General features: G+C 39.4%; 1 protein-coding gene across 1 annotated transcript in view; it reads left to right on the top strand.

Annotated features, from left to right (window-relative positions):
* LOC149300532 (leucine-rich repeat-containing protein 2-like) overlaps nucleotides 1-17,668 on the top strand; it is an 84,613-nt gene that overhangs the window by 8,593 nt on the left and 58,352 nt on the right. Inside the window, exon 2 of the mRNA XM_089485181.1 lies at nucleotides 1,006-1,207. Within this exon, the coding sequence (XP_089341307.1) occupies nucleotides 1,006-1,207 (202 nt within the window). The remainder of the gene's footprint in view (nucleotides 1-1,005; nucleotides 1,208-17,668) is intronic.

Genomic DNA, 17,668 nt, shown 5'->3' with positions numbered 1-17,668 from the left:
ATGGGTTAAATTTGCATAGGGGCATATTTTATCCACTAAAATAATTTTCGATGGAAGGCAAAGATGCCTTACAAATTGAATCAATCAAGCCCAGTAAGGCTGCCAGAATTGTTAATAGGATGCAGTTGTTATCTGAAAATGCGTTATAGATATCTAAGCAAAAGTCAGCTCTCCACAGTGGGCAGTCAGAGCAAAAACTTACACGCTAAAAGTTGCAAGATCAGGAAAGGTGAAGTTCTGTAACATTTGTCTAAAGAGTGCAATGTTACAGTTTTACCACTAGTAACATAGCCCTCTTAGTCAGGCACCAGAAACAATGTATGCCACTTAAGCAAACATACTTTCTAATGTGGTTCAATGATGCTCATCAAAGTGTAAAATCATCTTGCTTCGCTGTGAAACAGTGTATACAAATTTCTTGAAAACTACATTTTTGGAGGTTCAATTAAACCCATTTTTTTTTTTTAATGTATTTTATTTTAATATTGTTTTACACCTAAACATTAATAATGCAATCAAAAGTATTCACAGTTTTAATACGGTAATATAAACATGAACACTGACAAAGAGATAGACATATATGAATATAATTGCAATTATAGTCACTACATCAGTTACAACTCTAAACACCATCACAATGAGAGATGCACATCGTGATATACTATATATACTACTATTACAATTATCTACACAATCATACTTACAAATATATAAAACTATGGCACTTAATCCACACGAAACTATAAATACTTATAGGTTTTTACATAATAAATAAAAAAATACTAATTTTAAATTGATATAATGATGAAAATAATAATAATTATTAATAACAAACATTTAGATAGCTAGTAAGAAGAGAAGGGTGGAGGACATATTTCTCATTATACACTGTTTAACCTAATATTTCTGTTGACCATCCAATGATAGTCTAAGAATACAATCACCAAATATCATTGAATATAAGTTATTTTTATTTGACACATACTAGTCTTATCAACTTTGCAGGATAAAGAAGGAATGGACATTTATACTGGAATGCAGAAACAAAGGTATACCACAGGCGGTATACATGAAACATGGTTTTGTAGACACCGAGCTGAAGATTGCGGAAAGAGAGAAAAAAAACTCTGACAAAAAGGATCTGGTTGTTAATGAAAAACCCAAAACAGATAAATTCATTTTTCACCTTTTTGGGGAGCAATGGGAGGTAAGTCAGCTTAATAAAATATTTAAGGATTAAAAGTAAAACAACAAAGTAAATCTTATTGGCAAACAGCTATTCCAAAATGCTTAAGTATGACCACTCCTGCAAAACACCTTAGTGAAGAGAATTAACCATTATTCAGAAACCTACATCGAGAGTTCTAGCGTTGATTAATAATATTAAATTCTGCCACATTTATATTAACAGGGAATGCTTAATTCAAGAGGTCATCTGACATGGTGGGAGTAGCCTAGTACAGTGAAAATTAGCAGGAAAATGTTTTTAGCATTTTTCTTTTTGCCATTTAAACGATGTATGCAGGGTAGAGCCAGGGGCAATTACTCAATAAGCCACACTTTGGGCTTTGGACTGGTGCCAGAAGATTTTTTCTTATGTTTTGCGTGCATTTCCACATGTGCCGACTAGTTTGTTTATGTCAGCAAGGACATTTACATAATGACTGGATCCTTTTTGTGCTCCTTTATGGGTTTCCATTACATTCCCTTTGGTCAGAAATGTATGGTGCACACTGAATGCTGTAACTGCCAAATGTTTTTGGGATGTTTTATTTCTGGTCTATTTGAAGGAGTTGCCTTCCAGGCTGGATATAACAAGCCTCCCTCTACTGTTCCAAGAGGAATACAATAACAGATCTGCCTTTCCTCTAGATCAGGGGTGGGCAATTAATTTTCCCATGGGGCCACATGAGAAATTGGAATGGTTTTAGAGGGCCAGACCTCTACAAACTACAAACTCCGAAGCCTTGTCCATTTTGTTAACTTATGTGCTGTTTAATAAAGTTATTCAAGCCTACGTCATTGGTAGAGGTGCTTGAATAAGTAAGGCCTGAATAACTATTAGCACAGCACAGAAGTGAACAAAATGAACAAGGCTTCGGAGTGCATACCGTATTTTTCGCTCTATAAGACGCACCTGCTGATAAGACGCACCTAGATTTTAGAGGAGAAAAAAAAGGAAAAAATATTTTGAGCTAAAAAATGGGCTAAAATATTTATTACAATAACTGAATAAGCTATGAACACAGTAAGACACACGCAGTAAGACACACACAGACACAGTAAGACACACACAGACACAGTAAGACACACACAGACACAGTAAGACACACACAGACACAGTGAGACACACACAGACACAGTAAGACACACACAGACACAGTAAGACACACACAGACACAGTGAGACACACAGACACAGTAAGATACACACAGACACAGTGAGACACACACAGACACAGTAAGACACACACAGACACAGTAAGACACACACAGACACAGTGAGACACACACAGACACAGTAAGACACACACAGACACAGTGAGACACACACAGACACAGTAAGACACACACAGACACAGTAAGACACACACAGACACAGTGAGACACACACAGACACAGTAAGACACACACACAGACACAGTGAGACACACACAGACACAGTAAGACACACACAGACACAGTAAGACACACACAGACACAGTGAGACACACACAGACACAGTAAGATACACACACACACAGTAAGACACACACACAAACACAGTAAGACACACACAGTAAGACCTCCCTCCCTAACCCCCCTTCTCAGTATCTCCCCTCTAACTCCCTAACCCCCCCTTCTCAGTATCTCCCCTCTAACTCCCTAACCCCCCCTTCTCAGGATCTCCCCCCCCGCCCCGGTCACTTACCTTAAACTCCTGTGTTGGAAGCGTGAGGCGTTTGTCTCGGGTGCCGGCGCCTCACTGCTGATCGCCGGCGTCTGACGTCATATGCCGGCGCCCAGCGTAAAGCGCCGGCACCCGAGACAAACGCTTCCAACACAGGAGTTTAAGGTAAGTGACCGGGGCGGGGGGGGACACCGGACTCATTGGTGAGTCACCAGGACACTCTTTGCGGGCCGGTCCGAGCTATTCAGCGGGCCGGATGTGGCCCGCGGGCCGTGCTTTGCCCAGGTCTGCTCTAGATGCTGTGGCACAGTTAATATTATATCCACGGGTAACATGTATATAATATAGAATTTGCCCTAATTAAAATAACATAGTGAAGTAAAACTAAAATTACAATAGTCCTCATCTATTACATGGTTTATAATTACTTATAGATTATAGATTGTAACTCAATTTGCACCAATATTGTTCTTTATACATATTACTTACTATTTTTCTTACAAGAAGCATTAACAAATTGTGTTAATTTCTAGATAGCAGTGCTAAATATATTAAATCGGTGTTAATTCCTCATTAATGTTGAGGTACTAAAAATGATCACCCAGGTACTTTCCTTAGATTGCATTTCAGATAAGCCTCTGTTTATAGTGATATATTCTTAAAAGAAGTCTCCATTGTAATTACCTGCACAGAGAACAGGCAAGAAATCACTGATGTGACACCCCCAACACTGACTATATCAGAAATCAATTCACACCAAGGCAGACTCTAATGCAGATCTGTGTGTTTTTCCATTATTACAGTTTTACATACTAAAATAAGCATTTACAGATGATGATGATTATTGATGCTGTATAAGTGGAGGATCAGGAGAGGGGACAGGGAGCTGATTAGACATGCACATTGCATCAATTTCTTCCACAGACCTTGGGTACTGTTCTTTTAGGATAATAATTGTTTAGATACATCTCAAAGCTCTGTAACTCAAAAGTAGAAATATGATCTGCACCAGCCATCTCCAAGTCAGATGTGTCATACTGATGAAGGGAGGGTTCTTCAGATCTTTCTTAAGTATGTACTAATGGAATGGGTGATGTCTAAGTTGGATCATTTTCACATGACATGAAACTAGCTGGCAGATATGAAGCACTATTAATTAGGAAAAAAGTACTGTGGCAGCAGATGCTGGATATGAAATTATATATGTAGTAGATGCATTATTAAACACTCATCTACAGACACTCATAAATATCACGGTGCCTGCCACAACCACAAGGGATTCTGGGTAGGCACATTCAAATAAGGTCAACAATGATCACCTTATAATATATATTATATATATATATATATATATATATATATATATATATATATATATGTGTATTTGCTCAATTATAAGACGACCCTGATTATAAGATGAGCCCCAAAAAAGCCTGAATATAACACTACCCTATAGAAAAAAGGTTAGTAAATATTAATTCACATGTAAACTATTTTTTCATATTTAATAAAAACTGTGATTGAGAAAAATGCATTTTTTATTAACTATCATTTGCCAACCTGCCCCCCAGTTATGCATATCTGCCTCACGGCTTGCTACTCTGGCCCCCAGATATGCCTTATATGCCCTATATGCCACTGTGCCGCCCGTGATATGCTTTATACCCCCTTGTCATGCAGAGCCTGTGTTGTGCTAATGCAGCGGTTTGTAATTGGATGTTACAAGATATCTTTTTACAGCCAGCAACTTTCCCTCTTAGCCACTCAGACTGACCTACACCTTTTACATACCAGAGCCCTGCCATAAATTAATTCAGGTTCAACCTCAATGATCATTGGTGGTGCCCTCCCCTATGGTATGCCAATCTGCCCCCCTGATATGCCTTATACCCCCTTATATGCCCTCCCCGAATTACTGATGCATCCCTAGATTGTCCCCCGTGCTTCAGACTCCCTGGTGTCAAGTGGGGGCAGCCGGTGGATGTCTGAGCGATGCATGCAGATAACCGCTGCTGCTACCCAGGACTACTTCGCACTGGCTGCCAGAGAGGAGGATCCAGGTCCACTGCAGCGCTGCAGGGGATCTGGATCTTAGTATTATAGTCAGACCTCTATTAGAGGTCTGATTATAAGATGACCTCGAATATAAGGGGTATTTTTCATTTGCATTTGCATTTTATAATCCAGCAAATTCGGTATATATATTCTACACATACAAAAAATCCTCACTGCATAAGTGCTTGAATTGTTGAAATCATAGGTAAAAATTATCCCCAGATTGTTAGACAGAAAGCTTTCAGGCAAGTCTAAGACAAGTCTGAGAAGCAGACAATACTATTATGGCAATACAACAACAAAGTGTAAAACCCCTGCAAGAATGAATATGTACCAGAAAGAGACAAGACACAGTTAAATGAAACAGAATAAACATAGAACAGCCATATTAATTAACCATACTGGTTACATGCAAGTGGTTGATTGGCAAGTAAGCAAAATACTAAAGATAGGGTAATCCATATCAAACACTGTGGCTTATCTGCAAAATAAAAAATAAACTTTAAAGACACATGTGGTTCGCAGTTGCCTGTTGTATTAGAAACATCTACAGACAACTTGGCTGGTGTTGAAGAGAGCATTTTTCGTATGTTTGCTTGTATTTGGAGGGAGGGTGAGCTGACAACATATTGTTTAAGGGTCATATTCAAATTGTAATTTTCATTTCTCTTTATGCATGAAACTAGAGAGAAACCTAGTACAATTGGACTATTTGCGTTTATTTTACTCTCTGCTATTTCCATAGATATTTAGTAGGCTTACATTGCAGGCCAATGACTAAAGAAATGCCACTTATTTTGTTAAAATTAATGATGCCTATGTATTTGCGAGGTTAAATATGGTAAATAGCTTACGTTACGATAAAAAGAGAACTGACTGTTTTACAGATTTTATCATTTTTAGAATTGAGTTCACCTGGTATCTTCAGCTTTCAACTTAAAATTTTTAATCTCACTGTATTCGGAAACTATGATTGCAAATATTCATAAGATCATATTTTCAGCGTGGATGAGGCTTTATTTTTTACCTTAAAAGTGAAACATGGGAAAAAGACAGTACTGCGGACCTTCTAAAGCTATTTAAACTTCCACAGTTGACAGGTTTCTTACACCTAAAAAAATGTGAAGACATATGAAGTGATGAGAAAAGATGGTGTTTCTCCAATTTTTTTTTCCTTCTTTTTATGTCCTGCATGTCTTACTGACATAGTATACAGGAGGGCCCTTAATACTAAGGATGAGTGAAATATGGGGCAAATGGCATTTCTCACCTCCATGTACAAATATAAATTAGCTTGCAATGGGTTTGCAAACATTTTCCATGAAAAAGAAGAACCCTAGTAGTATTCACCACTTGTTTTTTGAGTGCATGTTTTTGTCAGAATTTAATATGAATTCAGGCTTTTGTAGCCCTATAGGTGCTGTTGAATGTAATGATTAATTATTGTAATTGTGGGTCAAAAAATTTCCAGTGAACAATAACTCATTAAGTCATTAAACAGTATAACTAAATGGCTTTGTTTGTTAGCAATAGAACACATTTTACACCAATACCACTATTGCAGTCACTGATGTACTCCAATAAGAACATTTTTTTTGGTCTTGTCTTAGAAATATAGAATTTGACAGCAGATCTAGTCTGCCTATTTTTCCTGATCCAAAGACACAGATCTTAATTGTTCCTTGGTCATAGGGTAGCTTTATGATTGTCCCATGCTTGTTAAATCCCATCATGTATCAGCCTCCACCATGTATGCTGGGAATCTGCTCCTCACGGCTTGCCTTTAGTTTTAGAGTATAACCCCTTGATCTAACATGTCAAATGTTATATCTGTAAACAACTATATACAACACACAATATGTTGACGGATTTAGAATTGTGATAAACAGTAAATGCGGTATTCATTTTAAAAATCTACCAGTACTTCCAATAACATTTCAATGTTTATTCCTAATATAGCTATAAAAAAGTGGAGGGAAAATTAAAACAAGGTAGCAGTGGGTACATTTTATTTTCTGCAGAATAATATGTAGGAAATAAAAAGAAAGTTATGAGAAATTCTCATTAAAACCAGCCCTGAGGCTCTTCATACTTTTATATTTTTTAGCTGCCATCAACTGCCAAATATAGAAGATGGATCATAACATAGCATACACCGTGTGGGAAATGAAGCAAACACGAAATGATCCGTATCAGAAAAGAGAAGGGGGCGGAAGCAACATTTTTAGATTTCTGGGGAAAAATTAATATATTTTTTTGACAGTAATTTAGTTTCCACTTAAAGAATTCTTTCTTTAATCATGGCCCCAGAAAGCACTTTAAGTATTGCTTTGGACATGCAACCCGCATAAGAGCATACAGGACGGTGAATCAATAATTTCCATTGGTTGCAAACAAGCCTTTGCAACAAATACACTTTTTGATAAGAAAACTACCAAACAACTATAAATTGCAGGAACTCTTTCATCATGATCATGGTGGGGGGGTCTCCCACAACATCACCTCCTTCTGGTCACTTTTCTGATGGTGGCATCACCTCGCAATGTTAGCGGCCTCCAACGTCAATCCTCCTTTAACAGATCTTCCAAGTTTTTCACAGCCTTCTTTGCTCATCTTTATTAAGGGTGCCACTATTAGTGGATGGGACTATATATATATATATATATATATATATATATATATATTTAATAAGGCATATGGAATCTATAAGGTACTATACACTCGATCACAAAAAAATCATACAGTTCGTGACAGTTGACATGCCTGGCATATCATGGAGTTGAACTAGCTCAAACATCCTGCACCCATGTTCTATTTAGGGCATCTTTGAAGCTGACCATATCAGTTTGTGACAATTGATGTGGGACGTCATGAGGTTAATTTTTTTTATAGTAAATTAGGTATAATCAAAATAAGCTCTTCTTGTCCTAAAAAAAAAATATAATTTGTGTGGGTACAGTAAATGAGAAAGAAGAACGTTTCAGCTAAACACAAACACAACAGAAATGTTAAAATAGCCATTATAACAAAGGGTACAACAAAATGGTTTATACATTAATGGCTGTGTGTTGAGTTTTTTTGAGGGGACAGCAAATTTATGCTTTTATACAGGCTGTACACTCACTACTTTACATTGTAGCAGAGTGTTATTTCTTCAGTGTAAAATATTTACAAAAATGTGAGGGGTATACTTTTGTGAGATACTGTATATAGGAAGAGTGAGGAGATCAAATGTATAGACTGTACAAATAAACTAGTAGCTGACTAATGGAACACTATTATGAATCAACACACATATTTTCACAATAATAAATCACAGATGTGTGATCTGAACCACATGTCATGTCATGGTACATGTCATGTATAAATATCGGTATGGTTTGTATACCAAAAAGATAAAGGTATCTGCCACATTAAAAGTGGTGGTATTGCATTTGCAACTGATGTATAATGCTAAATATTTATACAATGTATACAAGTCAATAATGTCAATGAGACATTTTTGGCGTAGGGTATATCACATGCTTAGTGCATTTATAAAACACCTCTAATATACACAATATATACACAATATTCTTAAATTTAAAATAAAGACATTATTCACATATGCATACTTTTACAGTTGGGCAGGCAATATATATATATATATATATTTTACTATTAAATGGTTTGAAATTTTCATTTAAGACTCCACCACATTAGGCAATGCCAGTATGAAGTTAAACAGGGGCATGTACTAACATAGAAGAAATCAGAGTTAAGTATTTCAGAAACATCATATGTACCTCAAGAGCATATTTTGTTTTCATCTATATAAAGGCTGCAAATATATTTCCAAAAAAGAGTAACGTACTAGGCATACCCTGTCAGGGGAAATGATAATCAGTTAACTGAGTAACATGCTGATTCAGAAGCAGTGGGGATGAAATACCCCTGTGGCACACTTCTTCTTCCTTGGAGTTATTAGCATGTTACATGATGCAATGCAGCTTCTGTTAAAGGAGAACGTGACTTGATTTAAATACTCTCCACATATTAAGGTTTGAGGTCTACAAGTCATATCTTACCTGGTGATGTTTTGAGGTCAAGAATTGTAAAATTGCACAGAATTAGCTTCTCATAATTATCGTATAAGCATACATTGTCACCAAACTTAGAGCATTACAAAAAATATTCTCCTGGACAGGTAGTAAAAATGGAAAGGAACCAAAATCTAAACTTTTCTTTTTATATTTTGCACTACTTTTTCTTTTATGTTTATCTTACATTTAAATGGTCAGCTGAGAACCTAAAAAAGTTTAAAGCTTAAAAAACATACTGATAATTGAGTACAATCAAATCTAATCAAAATAATTTTTTTAACTGCTGTCTTAATGAATCACAAAATGCATCTTAGTTTCCTTTATCTGGTGTAATATGGATGGTCACTATAGTTTGTATGTGTAAATATACCATAATATAATAAATGTATTATAATATAGTTAATTTAGGGTTTTGTTTGGGCCAAAGTAAATAAAATCACAAACGATGATGCTTCCAATCAAAGGATCCTACCTAGGCACATTGCATTTGTTACCGACAAACTTATTGCATTGTTTGCTGCAGAGACAAATCACTTGAATGTCATAATATCCGCATGCCCTGTAGCTAACTGCATTTAAGTTACTCTGAAGATTATGACTTCATTGTAAATCTTTTGATCATCCGCTCAGTTCAAACATTTCCCTAGTATTCAGAATATAGTCAAGGGTTACATAGACAGAAAAGACTATCCAACAAATTATTGAATGAACTTGGCTGGAAAAAAAGGCATACAAGAAGAAATAACAATAATATTTTGGTACTTTAACCCCTTAATGACCGTTTCTTACTCGAAGTACATTTTGGGACAAAGGCTCTTAACATTTTTCAGTGTTGCTGTTTAGCTGTAATTTTCTTCTTTCTCATTTTGTGCACCGACACACATTATATATTGGTTTTTCCAGGTCAAACAGGGCTTTCCTTAGATACCATTTTTTTTATCATATCATCTAATTTATTATAAAAAAAACAAAACTATAAAATATGGTGATGTTTTGTTAAAAAAAATACTTTTTCTCACTTTTCTTGCAAAAACTAATGAAGAAACGTCCTAAATAGATTCTACTATTTCTCCTGAGTTTAGAAATACCCAATGTTTTTATTTTTTTTTTTGCTTTTTTCTGCACGTTATGGGGCAACAAGTACCAGTAGTGTTTTGCTATTTCAAAACCATTTTTTCCCCAAAGCTGGTCATTCTGCCCCATGTGCTATTTCGGGTATCTTTGAAGCCGGCCAATGCAATTTACCCCATCAAACCATATATTTTTTTAAAACTAGACTCCCCAAGGTATTTCAAATGCTGGTATTTTAACCCTTTCCACGCACTAATTCTACCACCAGCCTTTGTCAAACTTTATGGTAGTAAAACATTTTGTATTTTTTCCACACACGTTGTACTTTAGGTATGAATTTACCCTTCCTGGTATATGTCACTGCCAAACAACACACCAATATGTGTTGGCAACATCTCCTGAGCGCAGTGATACCTTGGTTTGTTGGGTTATTTGGGAGGTAAAAGTCGACCTTTGTGAGGTGTGTATTTTTTTTTGCCATTTAGACATCTGGTCAGTCTGTGCCCATGTCCCACATTTGGGACATCTTTGAAGCCGGCCAATTCAATTTAACCCATCACATCATACATTTATAATGCCAATATTTTAACTCTTTCCATGCGGGAATTTTTGTGAAGATATAGCACGAATTGTAGGACTAATAAAAAACTATATATATCAAATATCAGATGAAACAAGTATCTTGTGATAATACCTTTTTTATTGGACTAACAGCATTTAGGAATGACAAGCTTTCGGGAGCTTTACTCCCTTTCTCAAGTCTAAAACATTTCTAATTTTTCTAGACTAGACTGATTTGTGAGCTGGGCTCCATCGACCTTTCATGGTTGAATGCAGTACCTGCGGGGGCAGGTTTCCCTGGATGCTACAAAGCCGCCAATTGCAGCGAAAACGCCGCAATCGCGGTTATGCAGCCGTGTCATTATTGCATTGCACCGCAAGCCCGTACATGTACGGGATTTGTCGTTAAGGGGTTAATGTATGATTTTAACATAATGATGTTGGAAATATCGGATCTAACCAATGTTCTCATCTCCTTTTGACAATATCCAGAATTTTAAATCCCCTTGTGAATATTTAAATAGATTAAAAGCCTGAGGTTGAAATTGAAATAGGAATAGAGAATAAGCTTTATACAGGTTAAAACCCTTAATATCGGATGGCCTCTTTAAGGATGCAGCTGGATTGATCATTGCCACACATTCAGGAAGATGAAGTATATTTTGTCTTTGTATGACTTTGAGATGATTGATCAATAGAATGTGTACAAATAAACTGTCCAATAAATAAACCATTATAAGTCCTATTAAATCATAAAGGGTAATTTATCAAGATGAAAGGATTGCAATTTTCGAGGCTATTTGCTTCATGTATGTGTGAATCTCAAATGCACAAAATTGTGGTTCAAATGTTATATATTGTCAGGACTCGGGTGATCAGGTCGGGTAGGAGCCCATGCGCAGGGGATACTTGGGGTTCAGTATGTAACCCAGGGTGCATGATTATGCAAACAAAGACACTACCAACAGAAATCCAGGTAATGCAGTGTATTTTATGTATATAACAGAACCAGCAAATAAGGGTAATAGTCTAAGCAAGTAACCGGACGTATGGCAAAATAAAATACAGGTAATAAGTCTTTTGGCAGGGAGCCCGCTTGGAAGGGCACGACAGACAGAGAGCCCGCTTGGAAGGGCACAAAAGGCACACAGCCCGCTTGGAAGGGTACAAAAGGCACACAGCCCGCTTGGAAGGGTACGAAAGGCACACAGCCCGCTTGGAAGGGTACGAAAGGCACACAGCCCGCTTGGAAGGGTACGAAAGGCACACAGCCCGCTTGGAAGGGTACGAAAGGCACACAGCCCGCTTGGAAGGGTACGAAAGGCACACAGCCCGCTTGGAAGGACACAGTAGCAGGGAGTCCACTTGGAAGGACACAGTAGCAGGGAGTCCACTTGGAAGGACACAGTAGCAGGGAGTCCACTTGGAAGGACACAATAGCAGGGAGTCCACTTGGAAGGACACAATAGCAGGGAACCAGGAACAGCACAGGTGCAGAGCCACAGCAGGAAGGTCCATAGACTTCAATACAAAGGCCCTCACTGAAGGGCAGGGCAGGTTCATAAAGGCAGGGTAATCCAGGCAACAAGGCCCAGCTGGATGTATTGGCTAGGGCTCAACCCAGGTAACAAGGCACACCTGAGTTCTGAGTGCTCCAGAGGGCGGAGGGTGGCCACTAGTGGTAGCAGATGTAAATGGCACAGGTATGAAAAAGCCATGGTTCAGGCAGCAAAAAAGTGGTTCCTGACAGTACCCCCTCCCCAAGGAGCGGTCACTGAACGCGAACAGACTGAACAAAATCTGTACACCTTTAATAAACTGAGCAGAAGGGTGTACTTAACGTGATTTCTTCTTCTTCTTCTTCTTTTTCGGTAAAGCTTGTTCACAGATCTCCAGGTCTTCCTTTCTGATTATATTGCCATTAGAGGTAATAACACAATCAAAGGAAAGGTTATCTGTGGTGCAATCGTAGGTCAAATTAGGACTGGATGCTGAAGAAGTTGATGAGAAGGTATGATTCAGTGCTTTCTCTTTCCATGTACCAGGGGTCACATAGCTGCCCTGTACCCAGGGCACTACTGGGAGCAGGGGGGTAGTACCAGAACTGCACTGGGTCAAAACGGGAGAAGCAGGCTTGGTATGGGAAGCACTGATGGAAGGCCCCTTCTTCCTCAGAGATGGAATAGGGTCATGTATCTTTGCTATCAGTCCAGAGGTGATACTAGGGGCTATGGTAGTCTCTGGTGTATCACACTTTGCTGAGGTAGCAGTGATAGGAGTTGCAATCACGGCTGAACAGAAAGCAATAGGAAGTTCATCCATATGGGAGCAACCCACACTGCCACAGACTGTAGGATCACAGACGCTGCATTCCATCACAGAACAATCATCAGGCTTCAGCTGGACATCCACCGGAGTTTGAGAAGCACCAGGAATCACCAGGGTTGGTATATACTCCATGGGTTCACTATCCTGGGGAATAAAGCTACTTCCCCTTTTAGCAGAGCTCTGTGGTTGTGACGTAGACTGCTCAATCGGTACAGAGGGTTTAGGAGGTTTCAGAGGACATTGGGTGATCCAGTGTCCCTTTTTGCCACAGTAAAAGCAAGATTCCTCATCACGCCTTTGTTGTAATTCGGTTGTGGTAAGGGGTTCACGTTTCCTAGATTTCCTAGGAGATTCCTTTTTAACACTGGTAACAGGCTTGTTGGATTTCTCAGGTGATGTAGCAGGTGTAGGTGAATGGTCTTCATGAGAGTGATTGGAGTTGGAGTCCCAGATTTGCATTAATGATTTGCACAGTTCAAGCAAGCATTCTCCTATCATTTTGATGACTGAAAGTAACCCCGCTGACTCCTTGTAATGGCCTTTTGTATTCTGTCAGGACTCGGGTGATCAGGTCGGGTAGGAGCCCATGCGCAGGGGATACTTGGGGTTCAGTATGTAACCCAGGGTGCATGATTATGCAAACAAAGACACTACCAACAGAAATCCAGGTAATGCAGTGTATTTTATGTATATAACAGAACCAGCAAATAAGGGTAATAGTCTAAGCAAGTAACCGGACGTATGGCAAAATAAAATACAGGTAATAAGTCTTTTGGCAGGGAGCCCGCTTGGAAGGGCACGACAGACAGAGAGCCCGCTTGGAAGGGCACAAAAGGCACACAGCCCGCTTGGAAGGGTACAAAAGGCACACAGCCCGCTTGGAAGGGTACGAAAGGCACACAGCCCGCTTGGAAGGGTACGAAAGGCACACAGCCCGCTTGGAAGGGTACGAAAGGCACACAGCCCGCTTGGAAGGGTACGAAAGGCACACAGCCCGCTTGGAAGGGTACGAAAGGCACACAGCCCGCTTGGAAGGACACAGTAGCAGGGAGTCCACTTGGAAGGACACAGTAGCAGGGAGTCCACTTGGAAGGACACAGTAGCAGGGAGTCCACTTGGAAGGACACAATAGCAGGGAGTCCACTTGGAAGGACACAATAGCAGGGAACCAGGAACAGCACAGGTGCAGAGCCACAGCAGGAAGGTCCATAGACTTCAATACAAAGGCCCTCACTGAAGGGCAGGGCAGGTTCATAAAGGCAGGGTAATCCAGGCAACAAGGCCCAGCTGGATGTATTGGCTAGGGCTCAACCCAGGTAACAAGGCACACCTGAGTTCTGAGTGCTCCAGAGGGCGGAGGGTGGCCACTAGTGGTAGCAGATGTAAATGGCACAGGTATGAAAAAGCCATGGTTCAGGCAGCAAAAAAGTGGTTCCTGACATATATCAAATGTTGCAGATAAATGGGAACTGCTATGCTTCACAAAACATCTTTAATAAAGAACAAGGTGGAGGGGGTAACAATACAATGCACAGATGCAAAAATCTATACAATTGTTATTGTCATGAAAACTCTATCTGAACTTTCAGAAATATCTTATATCCACAAGTGCTTGTTTTTTAAGCTCCTTTTTCAGATTCTCTCCTCCACATTTTACTGCTCTGTCCCTATCTCTTTCTTTTATTAAATAAATTGGCAATAATATTCAGCATTCCCCATGCACAGAATATCTGAAAATGTGGATAAAAAATTCTCAAGCTTCCCAGAATCTTAACTACTTGGCATGTCAGGACAAGGCATTACATCCATAAAAAAATCTGAAATAATCTTAAAAAGTCAGAGAAGTATTTTGGCCCAAGTCCCTATGCTGCAAAACTGGGGGCGATTGTTCTCTTGTGTTGCTGCTTTATAGGTGTCAGGCCCCATTCAGGCTGCGGGGCTGCTTATCTCTAGCTTCCCCTGTCTCGCTACAGTTCACCTGTCTTGCTACAGTTCCCCCTTTGCTGCATCAATTGCTCTATTTCCTTATGCTCTGTCCTGTACTTCAGCTTCTGTTTCCTTTATAAGTTGTGCCCCACCCTTTTGTTATGTTTGTCTCAGTCTGCAGTCTCTAGGTATGTTTTATCTCTGTTCTGTGTTTAGATTCAATGCTTAGTTTCAGCTTATTAGTAATTCAGTAGGCAGGGTTTAACGATAGGACCCACCAAATATTGGAGTACTTTGGCGTAGTGGTGGGCTAAGCATACTATGGCCATAGGATGTGACTAAATCTCCAATTGTTATCATATAGTACAAGGCTAGTTCCTGTATCTTTGTGTATCTGTATTTTATGTTCCCTGAATCATCTGAGGATCTCGGTTCCTCTCTCCTCTCCCCATGTCCCAGGTTAGATATCCTGTCCTTGTTTAAGGGAGAAGCGTCTGAGGATCTTGGCTCTTCACTCCATCCCATGTGTTCCTTGCCTTGTTACCTGTCCTTTGTTGTGTCCTGTCTTGTTTGGCTATGTTTCTTGCTTGGTCTCCCTGTTCCTTGCTCTGCCGCCCTTGCTTGCTGTGTTTCTACTGTTACTCTGCTTAGCTTCTCTACTCCCAGCCTGCAGCATCCTGCACATTTGTCTGTAGAGCTATGTCTCATGCCTGCTCCAGGGCGCCTGCAGGATATCACTTTGTTTTGTTCTTGACAACATCCTCTGCTATGTCAGAGCCCTGGTATGTGGCCACAAACCTAGGTGCTCAACACCCTGGAGAGTGCAGTCACGCTCTGGGTCATTACAGTAGTCTGTATGGACCCAGTCCCTGACAATAGGTCTGTTACAAGAGAGATCCAGCGCAGCCTCCATAGACTGCTTTAAAAGTCATTGCATGCCCTTAACTCATAAACTCCAGTTTATGATGTCATATCCTGGTGTTCTGCAGTGAGAATGGAAGCCATGGGGGGGAGGGGTTGGAAGATTTGCCCTGGATCAGCTATGAGAGAATGGCCAAGGTGATTATGGTTCTGGTCATAGTATGCACAGAGGTTTGCAGTCTGAACTTTGCCTTGCATGTTGGAGCTGATAGCTTAGGTGTAATGGTGTTTGGCGCGGTACTGTTTGAATTCACAAGCACTGATTGGAGGAGGAGACCCAGGAGAGCCCATGCTGGGATCTCTTATGTGCCCCTTTGACAGCTGATGATCAGTGCTTGAAGATCAGGGCAAAGAAGACTGAGAAAGAAAGTTTCTCTTTCTTTAATAAATAAAATATTTCCAAAAAATGTAATAAACTGTTTTTATTAATTTAAGGTAAAATGAAAAATACATATTTATACTATCAACATGGCTACCATCTGGTAACAAGAGAGATCCCTGAGGTTTATAAAGACCCAAAATGGCCCTCTAGTAAAAATACATTTTAAAAATAATGTAAAAGTATACTAGGTAAGGGAGAAAACCCTATGTATGTGGGGTGTTACTGTACTCAAGGTATAAATTGTTTAAAAATAAAATTGCTTTAAAAAAAGTTCTACTTATTCCTAAAAACAATATTTAATTTTTCCAGATAGTCTTTAGAATATATAAAAAGATCTCTTGGTCATAAAGGCAGTGGAGGCTCCTCCATAGATTTTTGATACATTTTGCAATTTTATTTTCCTTTTGCGCTTTGGGGTTCACGTGTCATGAACCTCCTGTCCCTTGATGTAGCCCTCCTATGTCTATCGCACATGCGACAGCAGAATGAGCCAAAATAGGGTCTATGCTGTCGCGCCGGCTGAGTCGCACAGTAAAGGCTGTGCGAGTGAGGGATGAGCTCCCAGCTGTCAGCTCCCAGCCATCACAGTCCCACCAGCCTACTCCAGTGCGACTGCCGGATTGCAGTCAGTCACTCCCCGCCCTCCCCAGTGCTAATAATAATTGGCCCCGCCCCTTTCCTTATAGCGTCCACACTGCTCAGCAACTCATCTAACAGGGAGTATAAAATTAATATTTGGGCTGCTGAAAGTTAGGGGAGGTGGGGGTTAATTTAGGGGCAGTTATGGTTAATGTGGTGTTTAGGGTTAATTTAGGGGCAGTTGCGTTAATGGGGTGTTTAGGTTAATTTAGGGGCAGTTATGGTTAATGTGGTGTTTAGGGTTAATTTAGGGGCAGTTGCGTTAATGGGGTGTTTAGGTTAATTTAGGGACAGTTATGGCTAATGAGGTCTTTAGAGTTAATTTAGGGGCAGTTATGGTTGATGGGGTCTTTAGGGGTAATTTGGGGAAATGTATTTTAACCTGTACATTATGTCGTAAATGTACACTTCATTTTCAAAATTTATATATTGTGAACCCCCATTGGAATTACCCACCAGCCGTCACTGCATAAAGGGGTTTCAGAGAGTGAGAGTAATAGCCACCCCCACGTAAACTACTTGCCATATTCATAGAACACCCTGAAACACAATGATTTTAATATAGCCATACAATACTTACTTACAAAAAGTCTGTCTACCTAAGCCTAACATTTGCCCCCCAAAGGTGTGCTCCATTGTATTTATATTTTGTATGAGGATAAAGTCTCGCTTTAGTTCATGCTACATATGAACTAAATGGATCAGATTGATAGAATCATCATGTCATCATGAGAACAGAGCCAATGTTTTTAGAACAGAATATTTTAGAATAGAAATGATATGCATTGGTGACAAGGCAGGGGTTAATGCAGTC

This window comes from Sceloporus occidentalis, unplaced genomic scaffold, assembly GCF_023333645.1.
Source record: "Sceloporus occidentalis isolate IW3139 unplaced genomic scaffold, rSceOcc1.0.p SCAF_24, whole genome shotgun sequence".
Taxonomy (NCBI): domain Eukaryota; kingdom Metazoa; phylum Chordata; class Lepidosauria; order Squamata; family Phrynosomatidae; genus Sceloporus; species Sceloporus occidentalis.
Note: the sequence above shows the minus strand (reverse complement) of the source record. Positions and strands in the feature narration are given on the sequence as shown.